General features: G+C 35.9%; 1 protein-coding gene and 1 long non-coding RNA gene across 6 annotated transcripts in view; one reads left to right on the forward strand and one right to left on the reverse strand.

The window, feature by feature from the left end:
• Positions 1 to 19,382, forward strand: part of LOC105490410 (ankyrin repeat domain 28) — a 190,659-nt gene that overhangs the window by 41,091 nt on the left and 130,186 nt on the right. For 2 of the 5 annotated variants that reach the window (XM_011755990.3, XM_071090867.1), the window contains exon 2: positions 5,013 to 5,082. The exons of the other annotated variants lie outside the window; for them this stretch is intronic. In XM_011755990.3, the coding sequence (XP_011754292.1) occupies positions 5,065 to 5,082 (18 nt within the window). In that variant the 5' untranslated portion in view covers positions 5,013 to 5,064. The remainder of the gene's footprint in view (positions 1 to 5,012; positions 5,083 to 19,382) is intronic. 5 annotated transcript variants of the gene reach the window in all.
• LOC112428123 (uncharacterized) overlaps positions 17,539 to 19,382 on the reverse strand; it is a 44,606-nt gene continuing 42,762 nt past the window's right edge. The window contains exons 7-8 of the long non-coding RNA XR_011619679.1: positions 17,771 to 17,789; positions 17,539 to 17,657 (exon numbers count right to left, since the gene is read on the reverse strand). This is a non-coding gene — a long non-coding RNA (uncharacterized lncRNA). The remainder of the gene's footprint in view (positions 17,658 to 17,770; positions 17,790 to 19,382) is intronic.

Raw genomic sequence — 19,382 nt, forward strand, 5'->3', positions numbered from 1 at the left:
GGAATCTTCTGTTCCATTCCGTTGAATCTATGTGTTTATTCTTACTCCAATATCACTATTCTTGCTTTCTTTTTTTTTTTTTTTTTTTTTTTTTTGAGACGGGATCTTGCTCAGTTGCCCAGGCTAGAGTACGGTGACATGTTCTCAGTTCACTACAGCTTTAACCTCCCAGGCTCAAGCAATCCTCCCACCTCAGCCTCCCAAATAGCTGGGACTACAGGTGGGCACCATCATGCCTGCTTAATTTTTAATTTTTTTGTAGAGACAGGATCTTGCCATGTTGCCTAGGCTGATCTTGAACTCTTGGGCTCAAGCAGTCCTCCCACCTTGTCCTCCCAAAGCGCTGGGATTATAGGCGTGGGCCAATGTGCCTGGCCTTACTGTAGCTCTCTAGTAGTATGAATCCCTCAATTTTAAATCATTTTCAAAAGTGCTTTGGTTTTTCTAATTTCTTTTCCTTTCCATATGAATTTCACATCAGCTTATTGATTTCTGCAAAAAAGCCCACTGAGATTTTGACTGTGATTACTTTTCACCTATAAATTAAATGAGGAAAAATTGACATTATAAGAATAATGAGTCTTCCCAACCATGAGCATGGTACAGTAGTTTCCCATTATCTACTGTTTAGCTTGAAACACCTGCAGTCAATTATGGTCCAAAAATATTAAAGTATCTTGAGAGAGACCACATTCATCTCACTTTTATTTTACAGTTTGTTGTTAAAGTTGTTCTATATTAGTTGTTGCTAATCTCTTATTTTGCCTAATTTATCAATTAAACTTTATCATAGGGTATGTATGTACAGGTTGAGTAATCCTTGTCTGAAATGCTTGGGACTAGATGTGTTTGTGATTTTAGAATATTAGCGTATATGTAGTGAGAGAGCCTGGGGATGGGACCCAAGTCTAAACACAAAATTCATTTGTTTCATAATCTTATACATGTAAACCCAAAGGTAATTTTGTAAAATATTTTAAATTTGTGCATGAACCAAAGTTTCTGTTAAGTACTTATGTGTGGAATTTTCCACCTGTGGCATCATATGAGTACTCAGAAAGTTTCAGAGCATTTCAGATTTTGAATTGCCAGATTAAGGATGTTCAACCTGTGCCGGACAAAACGTAGTATATATAGGGTTCAGCACTATTTTGGGGCTTCCATGGAGTGAGGGAGGGGTGGCATATATCCTCTGTGGATAAGAGGGGAGCTCCTGTATCTCTTTTCTTTATGTTGTCTTTGATGTCTTTCATCAGTATTTTGTAATTTTCAGCATACAGAGTCTGTGTCTATTTTGTTGAATTTATACCTTAGTATTTTTGAGTATTGGGGTAGTATAAATGGTACTGCCTTTTGTTTTGATTTCCAGTTGTTGATTGGTAGTATGTAGAAGTAGCGATCATACTCTGTGACTTTGCTAAGCTTATTAATTCTAGGCACTTTTTAATAGATTCCATGGAAGGCAATCATGTTGTCTGTGAATACAAGCACTTTTATTTCTTCCCTTCCAAGCTATATGTCTCTTATTCCTTATAACCTTATTGCAGTGCTCTTTCTTCAATATGATATTAAATAAGAGTGATAAGAGCAGACATTCTTGCTTGTATCTCATCTTAGGAAGAAATTAGTGGTTTCCTGGTAATTTTATATTTATTTAAATGTATAAATCTCAGTACAGTGATCACTGAGCAAAGGAATCTTATTTAATTTTATATTCTAAGTTGCACTCCAATTTTCCTCATAGGATTCATCAACTGGTATATCTTGTGATTCCTAATGCACTGTATGTATGTATGTCTGTTTCCCTCTCTCACAGATACACACAGCAGACCTTTAGGAGAGCACTTATTGCACTGCTTTGTAGTTTACTTTTTATTTCTCTTTCTCCCTTATTAGAAGGTGAGTCCTTAGAGCAATAAGAAATGGTACCTACCGATAGCTCTGCGAACTTAATGTTGTGAGCAATTGATACTAGGTTGGACCATATGAAATTGCTGATGTTGGTTTATAACCTATGAAATTTTGTATCTACTTGGGACCAAAACAAAAAAGGAAAAAAAAACCCCATAGTACTTCTGCTGACAAGATAAAATCATCAGTATGTGAAATGCTTGTGCATGAGAAATTGTTCATCACTGTTATATATTAAGGAAAACCATAGAGGTGGACATACTGATGAAATGAGTGAGACACAGCCCCTACCTTAAAGGATGCTCACTCTGGAAGACTGGGCCTTTACAATATTCAGATGTGTGCTTTTGTTTTGGTTTTGTTTGGTTTTAGTTTTGTTTTCTTATAGAGACAGAGTTTTGCTCTGTTGCCCAGGCTGGTCTCGAACTCCTGAGCTCAAGTGATCCTCTCACTTCGGCCTCCCAGAGTGCTAGGATTACAGGCATGAGCCACTGTGCCCACTTCCCTCCTCTTTCTTAATAGAGAGAAGGGTTTTCAGATGTGTTTTAACTCTATGATTAAACTATGCACAATCTATGCACATATTTACTCTCAGTTTGGATCTACTCATCATTGTAGCTTCTTATCTCTCAGTGTCTTGGATTATAAGACAACTTTGGCAATAACGTCTATAAACAAATTGAGAAGATTGACATACTTTGATAATTTTGTATGAAAAGATGCTCTTATACATTTTTCAGTTGTTTCATGTAACTTAAACATTTGTTACTTAGCATCTAGTGGGTTAGTATAGTAAATAAAGGGCATCAAACATTTTTCCCTTTGAAATAACTTTATTTCTATAGAACAGAACGACTTTAAAGCAGTCATAGTCATAGCAGGAAAAACTTTCTTACTTGAATTTTTCTGTGTAGTGTTTTTTTAAATTGTAAATTATAGGTGAAGAGACACTGTAGTATTTTTTTATCCTTAGGCTGTTAACTTAAGCTGGTCTTAATGATCCCATATTACAAATCAGGGAAAAGGAAATACATGAGAGATTTTGTGTAAGTTTCATGAAACCAGAAACTATTCTTGTGTTTACTGCTGTATTCCTTGCATTTAGCATATAAGTAGTCATTAACAAACAATTATTGAGTAAATATTTGTGGAGGTAGGAGGCTAGGCTAGGTGGATTTGGTTAAAGTAAGAAAATTTATTTTTTTATAAGATACGTAAATTTTAGTTAATACAATGAAAATCGTTGCAATTACATGTTGCCTTATAAGCATCAAGAGCCATATAGTTTTTGAGGCAGTTTGTTTTGGTAAATGCTATTAGTAACAGAAGGCTATTTTCAGTCAGTCAGAAATACACTCTTGATATTGTTTTGAGCTTGACTATTAATATAACAAGAGTAAAACATAATTATGAAAACCTGTAAAGCCTCCTCTTTTTGAAATCTTTGTTTAAAATACATGACTCAGGGAAGACATTAACTTTGTAAATGAACGTACTCAAGACATTAATTTTCTTTTATATTTACTGCCACCATATGGCAAACTAATTCTATTACCTTATCTGTTACATACTGTAGAACCTAAAATAATGTACCTTTAATATTTTCTGATGAGGTTGATTTGTTCTTAAGTAATTTTGACAAGAGAAGAAATAACAGATTTTTATGTTTAGAATTATAGCTGACCTTCCTCCAGCTATCCAAGGATAGTTTATGTCTTCTAACATTTTAGAAGGTGTTAATTACTACAACTGTAATTACTATAGCAAAGATGATTCTTTGTCATAGCATTGATGACGATTCTTTCAGAACAATAAGAAATGTGTGGGTGGGTGCAGTGGCTCAGCACTTTGGGAGGCCAAGGCAGGAGGATCGCTTGAGCCGAGGAGTTTGGAACCAGCATGGGCAACATAATGAGACCCCATCTCTACAAAAAAAATTTAAAAATGAACTGGGCAAGGTGATGCACGCCTGTGGTCACAGCTACTCGGGAGGCTGAGGTGGGAGGATCACTTGAACCCAGGAGATTGAAACTACATTTTGCGCCACTGCACTCCAGCCTGGGTGACAGGGCAAGATTTTGTCTCAAAAGAAAAGAAAAAACAAAAGAAATGTGGTTGGCCCCACACTTTTATGTAGGGAATGTAATTCTGACATTTCTTCTTTCTAGGTCATTGCACATGAGAATTATGACTCCATAATTTTTTAGGCCTAATTTTATTTATGTAAAGACAAGCCATTTCACTAAAATTAACTTGTGGAATTTTATTTTTTATCTTGGGAAAAGTATTATATAAGAATATGTAATATTCTGAGAAAAATTATTATGTAAGAATTTAAAAATAGAAGCAACCCAAATATTTACTCTTAGGAAATTAAATATAGTATTTTTGAATGGAATGTCGTATTCACGGTGTTGCAGAATATTTAAGGTCCACATTGGTAAGTGAAGAGTGATGGAGAGAAGCCAGTTACTAAATAATATGTATATATTATTCTAGCCTTTAAAAAAGTATATATATATATATACTTTTTATATATAATATATATATAATTACCAGTTTTCTTTGAGAGATATTACAGTGATTTCTTAAATTTATGTATTACTAAAATGAGTATGTTCTACATATTCAGAAAGTGTATAGATTGAATACTTTAAACTTTTCATAGGCAGTTTCTTAAATCAAGACATCCCCATGGGTACATAATTACTGATTAGTAAGCAACTGAATATATTATTAGTGAATATATTTGAAAAGTTTATGTGTGTGTTTGTGTGTGTGTGTGTGTGTTTAAGACTTATGAGGATGACTTGTTGCTGCTAGCATTTCTAAGAATCAAACACCACTTTTTAAGTCTCTTCTGGGAAGCCAATTCTGTTTAATATATAAAGAAAGCCTTTAAAAAATGTTTTGTTACACAGATTAGTATTTTTTTCTTGATAGAAGGATAAAAGTAAATTCTGAATTAATAAAATCCAAAGTAAGTTTTTGAATATTATCCAATAATTCAATGTTTTGTTAAGGTACTACTTATTTATAACATAGCCCTTAATTTCTAGGATCAGCATATTCTTTCTTTTGATATCTGTTTTCTGCTACAGGCCTGTGATTGGAATTGAAACAGTACAACTGCCTCCACCAGAGGAAAATAGTATGGGAATTCCTATTATGGTAGGTTATTTTCTAGTAGTCTCTTGCAGTAATATAGGCAGCTCTTGTAATTTTTTAGTTTGTTGCTGTTTAAGCCTCCTTGTAACTTAGCGTTCATACATAACTGTATATGAGTAAAGTCCGTTGTTGTAGAAACATTTATAGTAGTGGGCCTTGTGTTAGTGGAAGACTTAGTATAGCAGTTTTATAATTCAAATGAATTTTCAGTGGAGGGGGCTTATAAATCTAAGATCTCTGTCATGGAGAAGAAAATATTATATTAAACAGCTGAAAATAATGGTATTGCAACTAGTTTTATTTTGTCCTGAAATAATAATAAATTACTAAAATTTAATTTAGTAATATATTACTAAATATTAATAAATGTATTAGTAAATACAATTTATTACTAAAATTCAAACCAAAGGTTTGAAACCTTTAGTAATTTATTACTGAATTACCTTTGGTTTAGATGTATGCATCCTTTTGCTCATAGCTCATTCTGTTACATGTTAAATGATTGTGGTGCACACTTTAAACATTAACAGCCATTCAGTAATCACTGGGGAACCTCAATTATTTGAGTGACTCCTATGTTTTCATGAAAGTAGTTTTTAAAAATCTCATAACCTCCAGGTGTGTTGGACTGCAGGCACTAGTGAAGGTAGGATAAGCTTGTTTGATATCATTGGTGGTATTTGTTAGGCTTCTTATTTCAGATTCAAACATATTGAAGTATTTTTTAGAGTATAAAAGGAGAAAATTATGGCCCAGTAATTGATTTTTTTGCCATTACCAAGGTGCAACATGCTGTACTTTTTGTTAAATATCTTATGATCCCAAGCAGTAATACCATTTGATATCAAGTAGACTTGATGTAAAGTTGTTTCAGAACAAAGAATCACCCTTACTGGGTTTCTGTAATAATTTGTTTTTAGTTTTATTAAAGTTTTGGGGTTTTGTTTTTTGTTTTTTCCTTTGCAACGAGGTCTCACTGTTGCCCAGACTGGAGTGCAGTGGCATGTGATAAGGGCTGACTGCAGGCTCAACCTGCTGGGCTCAAGGGATCCTCTCACCTCAGCCTCTTGAGTAGCTGGGACTACAGGTGCATGCCACCATGCCCGATTAATTTTGTAGTTTTAGTAGAGATGGGGTTTCAGCATGTTGCCCAGACTGGTCTTGAACCCCTGGGCTCAAAAGTGAACTGCTCACCTCAGCCTCCCAAAATTATATTAAACTTTGTAATTAAAAAAAAAAAAAGGAGGTGATTAAAAAGCTGTTATGTTGGAAACTGAAGATTTTATTCATCTGTTTTCTGATAGGATAGGAGTAGATTTATTGGGAACACACTGTTTACCTGATTTTTTTCCTTCAAATTGGAGGTAAATATGGTCACGTTCAAGATTCATGTTCCCTTTAGAAATTCTGAATTCTTTATGAAATATCTGATTGTGAATCTTTACCTGGCCCTTTTCAGGAAGGTCTAGATTACCTACCAATGATCACCTTTTTAAAAAGTACATAGAATGACTTATTTGTTGTTCTGTGGAATGGTTGTTGGTAGCTAGAGTTCCACTGGAAATTCACCCCCTCACACACTTTTATAAACCATTTTCTAGCCTGTGACTTAATAAAGGCTTTGGATGAATTTTTACAATGCCCCTCTCCTAATTCTGTTCCCAACCAAGCATTTGGATAATTGGTAGGCAAGACAGAAAAACAACAACAAAATGCCAACTTAATATAGTAAGGTTTGATTAAGAAAATGGCAACAAATAGGAGATACCCTCAATATTATATAGCCAGTTTACCTTTTCTTTCCTGGAATGTGTGTAGGAGAAAAGGCAGAGTCACAAATCATTTAGCTAATATGGCTTTTAATAACTGTATAAATTGTAATTATCATCTTTTACCACTGGATGGTGCTTTTGCATTGGTTACTGCAAACCCTTTCTAAATCTACATAAGGGCACCATTTGAAAATTCATTTAAAAAACAGTGAAATTAAGATAGTGGTATAGTTTCCCATATCAGCCTCCTGAGTAGCTGGGACTACAGGTGTACACCACTGTGCCCAGCTCTATGATGCCATCTTTGCTTATCACCTTAGAAACATTTTATTGTTGTTTTGTTTTTGTTTTTGTTTTTGTTTTGCCAGAGTCTCACTTTGTTGCCCAGGGTGGAGTGCAGTGGCACAATCTCAGCTCACTGCAACCTCAGCCTCCTGGGTTCAAGCGATTCTCCCACCTCAGCCTCCTGAGCAGCTGGGACTGTAGGTGCTCACAACCATGCCTGGCTAATTTTTCTATTTTTAGTTAAGATGGGGTTTTGCTGTGTTGGCCAGACTGGTCTTGAACTCCTGACCTGAAGTTATCCACCCACCTCGACCTCCCAAAGTGCTGGGATTACAGGCATGAGCCACTGTACCTGGCTTAGAAACATTTTAAATGTATTAATTTTTTAGGTGGTACTATCATTTACATGGCATCTATAGAAAACCACAGTTTCTTAATTTATAAGGTTGAAATCGAGATTTTAAAAAAATTGTCCCTGGCCAGGCGCAGTGGCTCACGCCTGTAATCCCAGCACTTTGGTAGGCTGAGGTGGGCGGATCATGAAGTCAAGAGATCAAGACCATCCTGGCCAACATGGTGAAACCCCGTCTCTACCAAAAATACAGAAATTAGCTGGGCATGGTCGCGTGCGCCTATAGTCTCAGCTACTTGGGAGGCTGAGGCAGGAGAGTCGCTTGAACCCAGGAGGCGAAGGTGGCAGTGAGCTGAGATTGTGCCACTGCATTCCAACCTGGGCAACAGAGCAAGACTATCTCAAAATAAAGAAAAATTGTCCCTGGTAATTATTTTGTCCTTTCTCCTATCTAGTAGCTGCTCAAACTCCTTTCACTGAAGCCCTTTTATTTCACAAATACTATTTTCAAATTCTACTTTTTAAGCTACCAAATGACTTTTTGTTAGGGACCCTACTTAAATGAGTTGAGTACTTAAGTCTATAGAGTTTATTTGTGATTGTAACAGATTATGGAGGTCTTAATTCAAGGAAATAATCTCATCTAATAAAGCATTCTCTTATTCTTTTAAAGATCAAAATAAAACAGACTCTAGAATAACAGTGTCCCTTAACAACTTACTCTGAGACCTTGTTTCTCCAGTCTGGTGTGCTATTATTTCCTTTTCTGTTCTTTGTAGGGCTATTTAGGTAAAAATAAAGTCATAAAAACAAGCATCTTAAACTACCTTTTTCTGTAGTCTGCTCATTTGCTATTTTATAGCTTTTGAGTTGTGAATTTAGAGGGGATTGTAGCTCAGCAAGTTTAAAGTCACTCAGTAGGTTTGGTTTGCCTTTGAGGCTCAGGCTCACGGGAGTTATGGGGTAAATGACTTTGGCTGTGCAGGTTTGCTTCTTGGCAGTGAGTCTTCACATAGGTAGTGTTCAAGTTTTGGTCTTAACTCTTAGAATGTGAACTTTGTCATGTGACCGCTCTAGGCCTTATTTTTCTTACCTATAAAGTCGTGATTTTCTTTAGCAAATAAGGATCATGGCTAAGGACAATGTTACTTAGGGGAAAAAAAAAAAAAAAAGGAGAGAACAAATTACTCATAATCCTGCCACTGACCTAACTCATCTAGTGTTGATGCTAAAAATGAAAAAGAAAAAAACCTCTTCAATTTAACATAATTAAGATTATTTTGTATATACTGCAGTGTTGTATTCCATATAACATTTTTTAGTATATCCCATGTTTTAGAAATTCTTTAAAGATTTTATTTTTAAATATTAGATAGTTTCACTGTGTGATATATATATTTTAAATCATTTTGTTGTTCAACATTTAAATTTTCAATCTTTTGTTGCAAATAATGCTTCACTGAAATCTTGATATGTAAATTTTTATAGGCCTCATATTATTTTCTTATGTCTCAATTCCTGCAAGCAGAAATGCTAGCTTAAAGTTTGAAAGACTTATCGATGATATTGATAGCTGTTGGCAGGTTTTTCTTTTCTCCCAGAGAAGTTGTCCCAGTTTACTGTTTAACCATCCTACATGGCCTCTGGTTTAAACTAATTGTGATAGCCTACTAACTGTTTTCTCTGCCTTTAGTATCACCTTATTTTTAGATAATCCTGACACTGTATCCACAGTGAGTTCTTTAAGATACAAGTCTTATTTTATAATTTTTTGGCTTGAAATTTTATAGGTTAAAGTGTATTTACTTTGTGTCATTCAACACCCTTCATGATCTTGCTGCTGTCTAATTTTCCACCTTATTTTATGCAAACCTACTATACATTTTGTGGATGAGGAGGTGGGAGGGGGATGTGCTAGGCAGAGGAAGCAGCATATGCAAGGGCATAGCTGCATAAAGTGGCATGCTATATTTGAATTGCAACAAGCACATTGGTATATGTGAAAGTTAAAGGCAGGGTGGTAGAAGTCTTTAGTATAGCATACTCAAACAAAATTTAGTTGACTAAATAAAAGTAGACAACATTTTATCTATGATTTAGAAACGTAACTGGCGGTATAGAGAATTGTTAATCAGGACTTTTGGTTACAAATGACAGAAATCCAACTCAAATTGGCTTAAATGCAAAAGTATTTCTACTGGCCAGGCAAGCAGAGCTAGATCCAAGACTTGGTGACAGTGGGTTTCCCATCCTCCCCCATTCTTTCATTCCTCCTATGAGCAGTTTTTGCTTACTGGGATTGTGTCCTCATAATCCCAAAAGAAAAGAGAGTATTTTTCCCTGATAGCCTTGGCAGGAAAGTGAAGTCCTAAGGAAGACATTGTCTAGTTTCAGTCATGTGCTCTTTCCTGGACTAGACATGTTGGTAGGGGTGAGTAGTACTCTGGTCAGGCTTGGGTTTCTTGTATGTCTGAGGACCAGAGGCTCTCCTTAAAGGAAAGGATTTGTGTGAAGTACCTGTGTCTGCTACAAGGATGTATAGAACTAGAAGGAGAGTCAACATTTGAGAGACTAGTTAGGAGGTAGTTATGATAGCTTAGGTGAGGACTGAAGTGAGTTTGAATTAGGTCACTCTGAAGAAAGAGTTTAGGAAGACTTTATGTAAAATGCATAGAACTTGGTGACTGATAAAGTGGGAGATGAAGTAAGGGAAGGCTACAGTGTGGGTTGGGCTACTTTGTACATGGTGATGCCGTTACTATTAATCAACGTGGGAATTCAGAAAAAGAACACTTTGGGGAAGTGGACTACAGATGATAAGTAGAATTTTGACATGAGATTGTCCAAAAAGAGATTAAAAGGAGCTGAGGGAAAAACAACAACCACAAAAAAACAGTATTTTAAACTATGGGTAGAAGAAAAACCAAGTGAAAGGGACCAGAAAAGCTGGAAATATTATGGAAGCAACAAGAAGAGAGGTTATTAAAGGTCATTGCTGCCCAGTATTGTAGAGTAGTTGAGAATAATGATGATTTTGTAATAAATTATCATTGGTGACCTTGGAGCAATTACATTTGATTGGTGGAAAGCTAGATTGCAGTGGGTTGAAACAATTAAAAATAAACAGAAAAAGGAGTGGTAGCTTCGTAAGGAGTCAGGAAGGCCTATCTTTCTATAGGCCAAAATAAAGGAACAGAAGGTTAAACCAAAGCTATGTAAGAAAGGAATCAGAATTGAAAAAGTAAGGTCTATTAGAAGATAGAGTCTTGAATGAACCTTTTCCTCTACAACTGCAAGGTCTTCCCATTAGACTGCAAAGTCATGAATATTTGACACCTGAAGTGTAAGAAGTACTTAATAAATGAAAGATGACTTGAATAAATGAAAGATCATAGAGGAAAAGTTGAAAATACAAATATGTTTGGAGATAAAGCAGAGGGAAGTTGATAGGATTCATCTTTGTTTTCTTTTTTCCTCTCTGAGGTAGAAAGCCAGGGTATAAGGCCTCTCCAACTTAACCTTAAAGCATTGCTGTGAGGAACCAATGGGAGGATCGATGTGAAACATTCTTAAACTGGAAGGTATCAGTCAAATGGAAGGAAGTAATACTTCATTTCTGGCATCTTAATTTTGAATAGGACTTCAAATCAGTTGATATTTGGTTCTCACCAGCTCAAAAACCCTATTTGTTTCCTTAACAACTGCTAATTTAACTTCATTTAGATGTGTGATGTGTGGGAAGAGCTAACCTTTGGAGACAGATGGGTCTGGGTTAGAATCCAGTTTTCCCTACTGCTTAGCCTTGTGATTTCCAGTATTTAATTTCTCCAACTCAGATTTTTATCTGTGAAATTGGGATTAAAAACTAGTTTGCAAGCATGTTGTTAGAATTAAGTGAATGTACACATAGTAGCTATTCAAGTTACCTGGGATGTTCATCCCTGCCCCATGTGAGTAGCCAACCTTGTTATGCCTTCAGACTAAAAAATGCCAGATAAAAGTATTATCTTATATTGAAACATTTCATCTTCCTGTTGGTTATTATTCATCCATTTAGCTTTTTATCTCTAAAACTGTGTAATTGTCTTCACAGTGACAGTACTTCAAATATTTTAAAGTTTTCATGTTCTCCCTGATTCCTTTTCAAACATATCTTCAGCTTTATCAACCCTTTATGACATGGTTTCTAGATTATGCATTATACTGGCTGCCCTTCTTGAATGTATTCTAGTTTCATTACTCTAGTGGTAGTCTGCCCAGTGTCTAGTGATTAGCCTTGCTTTTCATAGAGAAGGAAGATGAGGTTAATAGGAAACGTTTTGGAGATAAAACTGTCATTTTAACAGGTCAAAATTAAGGTGTATTTTACTATTTCATTCTCAAGTATTCTGTTTTCTTATGTTTGACATTTTTCTTGTATGTCCATGGCGTTTATAAAATGATTTCCTTCAGTGTTTTAAGGTGAATTACTGATGATTTTTTTCCATTTAAAAATATCTTTAGAGCCTGCAAAGCGTCTTCCAGTACAAGTGTGTTGTGATTAATTCATAATGGTGGGAAAATTAAACTACTGTAAGAAAACGTCAAGGTTGAATTTTTCTATGTAATACATAGCATACTGTTGGTTGTCTACTGACTGGCAATTACCCTCTTTCTTCTGGCGTGCTTACCAACCCAGTTTTGTTTGTATGTCCACGTCTATCCCACATCACTTGGGGAAATCCTGAATATTGTAAGCTAATCAGGGTAATCCTATTTGCCTAGTAGTGATTCGTTTGGGAAGGGACATGTGATCAAAGCCTGGTCCTTTGCATTTCAGGGAAAGTCAGCTTGTGGGGCTTCTAGGAGTCTTCCTCATACCTGAAAAGGGAGACACAGAAGGATATTCCCACTTCTACTGCATGACAATATGTGTTAATAGGATCCCATGAAGTATAACAATTAACATGTGACTATGAAGGGAGTTATCCTAAGGTTCTTGCTGAGTGTGACGGAAGGAAAAGCTGAAAGGAGCCTAAGTCATATGTGATGGCACTGGATAACTGAATCAATCACCCTAAAGCCACCTTATTTTAATTCTTGATGTTTGTGATGATAATCCCTTTGTTTAAGCCAGTTGAGAGTAATATGTTATTTTATAAATTATTTTTGGTTTAGGATAGCCCTAATATTAACAAATGTATTTAATATTCTATTACATAGAACATAGACACTGGTGGAAGGCTCATTAAGATGTCATGATGAGGCTGGGTGCGGTGGCTCACGCCTGTGGTCCCGGCACTTTGGGAGGCTGAAGTGGGTGGATCACGAGGTCAGGAGATCGAGACCATCCTGGCTAACACGGTGAAACCCCATCTCTACTAAAAATACAAAAAATTGGCTGGGCGTTGTGGTGGGCGCCTGTAGTCCCAGCTACTCGGGAGGCTGAGGTAGGAGAATGGCATAGCCCGGAGGGAGGAGCTTGCAGTGAGCCAAGATCGCACCACCGCACTCCAGCCTGGGCAACAACGAAATGAGACTCCGTCTCAAAAAAAAAAAAAGATGTCATAATGAGCTGGACGTGGTGGATCATGCCTGTAATCCTAACACTTTGGGAGTCTGAGGTGGACGGATCACCTGAGGTCAGCAGTTCAAGAGCAGTCTGGCCAAAATGGTGAAACCATGTCTTGACTAAAAATACAAAAATTAGCTGGGTGTGGTGGTGTGCGCCTGTAATCCCAGCTAATTGGGAGGCTGAGGCAGGAGAATCACTTGAACCTGGGAGGTGGAGGTTGCAGTGAGCCAAGATCGTGCCACTGCACTCCAGCCTGGTTGAGAGTGTGAGGCTCTGTCTCAAAAAAAAAAAAAAAAAAAAAAAAAAAGATGTGATGATGGCAGTAGTGGTGGTCTTGTCGTGAGCATAGCTGCCTTCTAAGAGGTGATGATGAGTGTCTAATTTTAAGATCAACTATATTGGGTTGAAAGTTTTATAAGTAGTCTTACAAAACAATGTTCTAAATATAAAACACAGACACACACACAAAAATTCTACGATAGAATAACTGATAGCAGATTTAACAACCTAGTTAGGAATGGGCTAATTATCTTCCCATTTAAGAAGTTCAGAATTGTCTACAGCTAAAGGAATTGACATTGTTTTACTCTGAATTAACATTGTTACAAGCATGGCTTTTTAAAAGTTTATCAAAAGCACGAAAATTTATGTATAAAAGAGACTCCACACCTGAAACACATTAGAAACATACCTTCCTTCTTTCAACAATAGAAGTTGCTTTGTAATATTACAGCACTCTTTGATAAAAGGAACTAAAACTATTTGAGTCATAACTTGAATTTAAAAATAGCTATGGTCAGTATTTTTGTCTCCACTCCAATATGGTTCAGAAAGACATGAATCGTGTTTTTTTTAGTATTTCTCAAATCATAGCCACTTTGAAACGGAAGTGATGTATATAGTTGGGTTCAGTTTGTTTGTGAAATAACGAATGTACACTTCAGATACTGATCTTACTGTACTTTTGGGAATTCTTTGGACATCTCACATAGTTATTGCTTATAAAGGTAAACATTGTATAACCATAGCAACTTATTTTTAAACTGAAAATTTTCTCCCTTCAGCTTTTAAAGTGCAGTAACTTCATACTACATTTACTCTGGTGTCACCACATTGTAAAAACCAGAATGAATTGCACATAATCTTTCCTCAGTCTTTTTTAAAGAAGGGCAAAATTCAGCCTGTTTAAAATAAAAATTTTACACTCAACTGATTTTAATATGAGGGCTAAGTTGTCTTTGATACAGCTGCTGAACAATAATTAACTTTCCAAATAATAATGTAGTTAGATTTCAGAGAATGTGTTTATCCTTGGCCTGATAGAACATAAGTCATATGTCAGAGATACTACTCATCACATATCTTAGCTAAAAATTTTACTAATCAGATTGACAGGGATATTTTATATCACAACTTTGAAAAAAGACCTCTAAAATGATGAGTCCTTTTCCTTAATTTCTGACTGCTTCTCAAGGTAATCAAAATTATGAAGAAAATAACCTAACTTGTAAAAACATTACTTAAATGCAGTACTACATACTTGCTAACGGAGTAGTTTTACTCCCTTTCTTCCTTAGTTTTGGCATATTAGGTGTATTCTACAAAACTAACCTGTGTTCGTTTGGCCTGTTAAATGTTTTACTTACATTCTTTTGGAAGCAAGTAATTCTCTTAAGGCTGAAATCTAAAAATAGTCATCTAAATATTGATTTAAACCTTAAGTTCATATGTGTAACTCTTGAATCTCCACTTAGAAAAGTCAGTGAAACTCTGTTTTCGTAAGTACGTGGTACGTAAGTACATGTGTGTTGGGAGGAGGAAAGAGAGCAAAATCAGCATTCTTCTAGTCCCCCATTATAGTGTTAAAATGTTACTTCTCTGCCTATCTCTAAAAACCTTCCTTTCTTTGAGACACCTACCATTTGGCTAGGTGATCCTTCTATTTCTTGTTGCTATCATCTGTGAAATCTCATTCCCCAGTTCTACATCTGTATCATGTTTGTCTGTCATCTAGGTGATTTCATTTCTTTGTAGATGACATTTTGAACATACTTAACTATTTAACAACCTCCACACCAGCAGTCATCTGTACTTGGCTGTAACCACCTCCACTTGGCTCTAACCACTACAATGACCACATCCTACAATTTGTCTCATCTGCTGTAATTACCTTTGCTTCTGTATGTTTGTTCTTATCTGTCCTAGACACCATGAGCCAGGAGCCATTGCTTTTAACTGCTCAACACTCACTCATACTCAGTTTTAACAACTAGATATTATAAATGATAGTTTAAAATCTTCAGCCATTTTCTGAAAAATGTGATAGAGTTTTTATATGGAATGTTCTAACTAACAGACCATTGATTTCTTTGAGAAAACACCCTTCCTATAAATTAAAGGAGGAGCAAAATAATGAGGTTTGTGGAGAGTTTTATTAAAATATCCCTTTTTTTAGAGAATGGACAGTTAGAAGGTATCTGTATATGTCAATTATAATTAATAACTTCATATGCTACACTTTTTCCTGTGATGGACTTGGTGGCAGGGTATAGTCTATATCTCAGCCTTCAGTGTATACTGTCTTTTACTATCTTTTGTGTCCTTATCTTGTACTGGTTAGATTTTTACATGTATGACATAATACCCTATTTAAGTTGCATAAGGAGTTTGAAGGTGGTATATGATACCTTATAATTCCTTTGGCATAGTATGTATAGTAGAGATATGAATGTTTAATATTTGTTGAATCAGTGCTGTGGTCTTTTTGGTGAGTGTTTTAAAAAGGTATTCTTGCCAAAAGATTTTTAGATAATTTCAGTGTACTGGACTGAGTAGAATTGAGCCAGATCTCACTATTCTTTATGAATTTTTTTATATTCACCTAGTTGTAGGCAACATTTCATTTCGAAGTCATGAGGGTAGATGCTAAGATATGGGCTCTGTATTAAGTTTAAAACAGACTTTGACAACATGAAATGGACCTTAGATATTGATGTAACAAGTCGCATTCTTCATTTTATAAATTTGGAAACTAAAAAAGTCCCAAATTGCTCAAACTCCATAAGCAGTGGTTGCTTAAGTCCAAAACCTGGGAGGTTTGTGGTTATCATCTTTTCCATCACCCTTATATCCAGTCTGTTAACATGTCTTATAAATCCTATTTCTAAAATATATTTCTTTCTTTTTTTTAAGATGGAGTCTCACTCTGTCGCCAGGCTGGAGTGCAGTGGTGCGATCTCAGCTCACTACAGCCTCCGCCTCCCAGGTTCAAGTGATTCTCCTGCCTCAGCCTTCTGAGTAGCTGGGATTACAGGCACACACCACCACGCCTGGCTAATTTTTGTATTTTTAATAGAGATGGGGTTTCACCATGTTAATCAGGCTGGTCTCAAACTCCCGACCTCGTGATCTGCCCACCTTGGCCTCCCAAAGTGCTGGGATTACAGGCATGAACCACTGTGCCCAGCCTCTAAAATATATTTCTATCTCTCCATCTATATGGTCATGTCCTAATTCAGATCATCCACTCTGTTGGATTACTGCAGTAGTCTCCTAACTAGTCCTTTGGCTTCCATTCTTCTGCCCCTTTAATCCATTCTTCATATCAAAGCCACATAATGTTTTTAAAGCAAAAGCAAATCATGACTTCCTTAATAAAAATTTTAATGAGTTCTCAATTAATAAAAAATACAAACTTTATAACTTAGTTTACAAGGCCTCTCTATCACATGACCATACCCACTTCTCCAACTGCGTATGATATTGTCCCTCATGATTGCTTGCCCAGTCACATGGGCCACCCGTTAGTTCCTTGTCTTTCAGACATTTTTTTAATTCGAGAATTTATCACAGTTAGAATCATATGGTATTTATTTGTGTGTATGGTTCATTAGAACAAGGATTGACTATTCATAATTTTGTTTTCTCAGCTTGGCACAAAGACTGGCACATAGTAGATGAATACATACTAGGTGAATGGATGGGGCAGATGAGTGATTGGCTGACTAAATGTTTCTGAGCCTCTGTTTCCCATTTAGAGATTTGATAACAGTACCCCATCAAAATGGTGGCTGAAGATCGTTGAGAATATTTGTGGTAACTGTTTCCACCTCTTTCTCTCTCCTCTAATTGTCCTTAGCTTATCCAGGAAAATATGAATTATTTTCCAGCAGATTTCTGGTTATTGTTTCTAGTACAATATGTTACAGCTCAAGTTTCTAACTCATTTATTGAAAATTTAAGCAGCTACATTGTACTGGAGTATGGATGTTGGAAGAACAGGGCTGGAAGGATATATGCCCACTCATAGATAATTAAAGGAAGAGTAAGATTATCATTTAGAGTTAGGCTCAGCTCCAAGTACCAGAGATGCAAAATTACAGTTTCTTAAACAAGGCAAGACTTTTTATTTCTGTCTAACATAAAAGTCAGAAACTAGACAGTCCAAGGCTTGTATGGCAGTTGTGTTTGGCAAAGTCCTCAAAGATCCAGCTCCTTTCTAGCGTTGTTGTTTCACTACCCTAGACTATGGTCCTTGTTTGGTTTAAGATAGTGGCCAATCATCTTTGTTCCAGGAAGCAAGCTGAATGTGCTAGTTGATCTTTAAGAAAGTTTTCTGGAAGGCACACAACACCTGTACTTAAAATTTTGGTCAGACTTTTTCATGTGACTCCTAGCTACAAGAGAACTGAGAAATGTGGTCTTTATTATGTGAGGCTCTGTACTTACCTAAAGCTGGAATGGAAGCCTGGAGGAATGGACACAAAATACAGATCTTTTCAGAAAACACATGTAATATTAATATGTGCTAACAATCTGCAGTGTACAGTACTACTAATATTGGAAGGGTTAACAATTTATTACTTATTACCAGTGTAACGTACCAGTGGGATCAAACCACTTGAGATCGTCAAATAATATTGGTTATTAGCCATTTTGGCATTATGACTACATAAAAATTAAATAAGTGGCCTGGATTATAAATATGTTACCTGCAGAGAGTTAAATCTGATCTATTATGAGGATTTTGAGTTGTGTTTTAAATATTTAGTGACTTTCTTGCAGTGGCTCTAATAATCATATAGATAATTGCATAGATTCTGGCCTGTATAGCCTGGAAAGCAGCTATTCCTTGATTTCTCACCCCTCACCCTCTACCTCATTTTCTTTTAACTCTATTGATAAGACTTTTTTTTCCTAAAGTATATGGATAGATGAGGCATAGCTCAAGAAGATTGGTGAGGATTCTTGATCTGCCAGAAATGTTTTCTGAAACATTGTTTGAACCCACTTCCAGACCAGGTTGTTACTTGGCACAGAGTAGTCAGTTAATATACCCTGGTATTCTATTCTGTGATAATATGGAGTTCACAGATGTGTAAGATAAAAGGTGAGGTTTAGGTTGGATCTTGATGCAGAAAGGAAAAATCATTTGTGTCAAAAAAAAAAAAAAAAAAAGAAATTCTGGCATAACAATTAGGAATCCAAAAATTATCTTCCAGTGATTTAATGTTTTTATAATCAGTAAAAAGGTTTAAGCCAGCTTTACCATTATGTGATTCTATTAATAGTAGGAGTAAGCTCTTGATAGGATACATTTTAGTATAAAGAATAGAAGGATTATAAAGCTGTCAGAGTTGAACTTGTTAGCTTATTAAAAACTTAATTTAAGGCCTAAAAAATAAGTACCAAAGAAAACAACCACATCCCCTTGATATTTCTCTAAGTGGAAAAAAATGTTGAACTTAGTTTGCACAATCTTTATCAGTCATTTTTTTTTTATCAGAAGTACTTCTCTGTTTCGAATTTCTTAAATATTCACTTGTCTCCTTTTCCTGTAAGATGTGAGTTCCTTGAGGGTAGGAGCCTGTCTTATTCAATAGAAGACACAAAACTACTGCTAATTTAAATAATTTAAAAACTGACATATTTCTCTATGTATTTTTTATTTGCTTTTGATTTTATAATATACCTGGGCTAGTACTTCCTATCCTTTTTCCCAAAGGAATTTTACAGTCCCTAAACTGTAAAATCTAGTGAAGGTAGAAGAATGGAAGAACCTGGTAGTCTTTCTCGCCTAAGTTTACTGCTCCCTCTCCCCAGTTAACACTTAGTATGTGCTTGTCTAGTTACTAGAGTCTCAAACGACCTTTCAGCAGACTCTCAAGAGACCACTGAAATGTTTGGGGACCTAGCAACTGAATGGGATCTCTAGACTTTAGTCTGAATTACCTCATTTGTACTGGGTCGAGGGGAGGAGGAGTTTAATAGCCTTTGATCCACTCACTGGCTTCACAAGAGATATCATTCAGCTATCCCAAATATCCATAACAATAAGGTT

This window comes from Macaca nemestrina, chromosome 2, assembly GCF_043159975.1.
Source record: "Macaca nemestrina isolate mMacNem1 chromosome 2, mMacNem.hap1, whole genome shotgun sequence".
Lineage (NCBI taxonomy): Eukaryota > Metazoa > Chordata > Mammalia > Primates > Cercopithecidae > Macaca > Macaca nemestrina.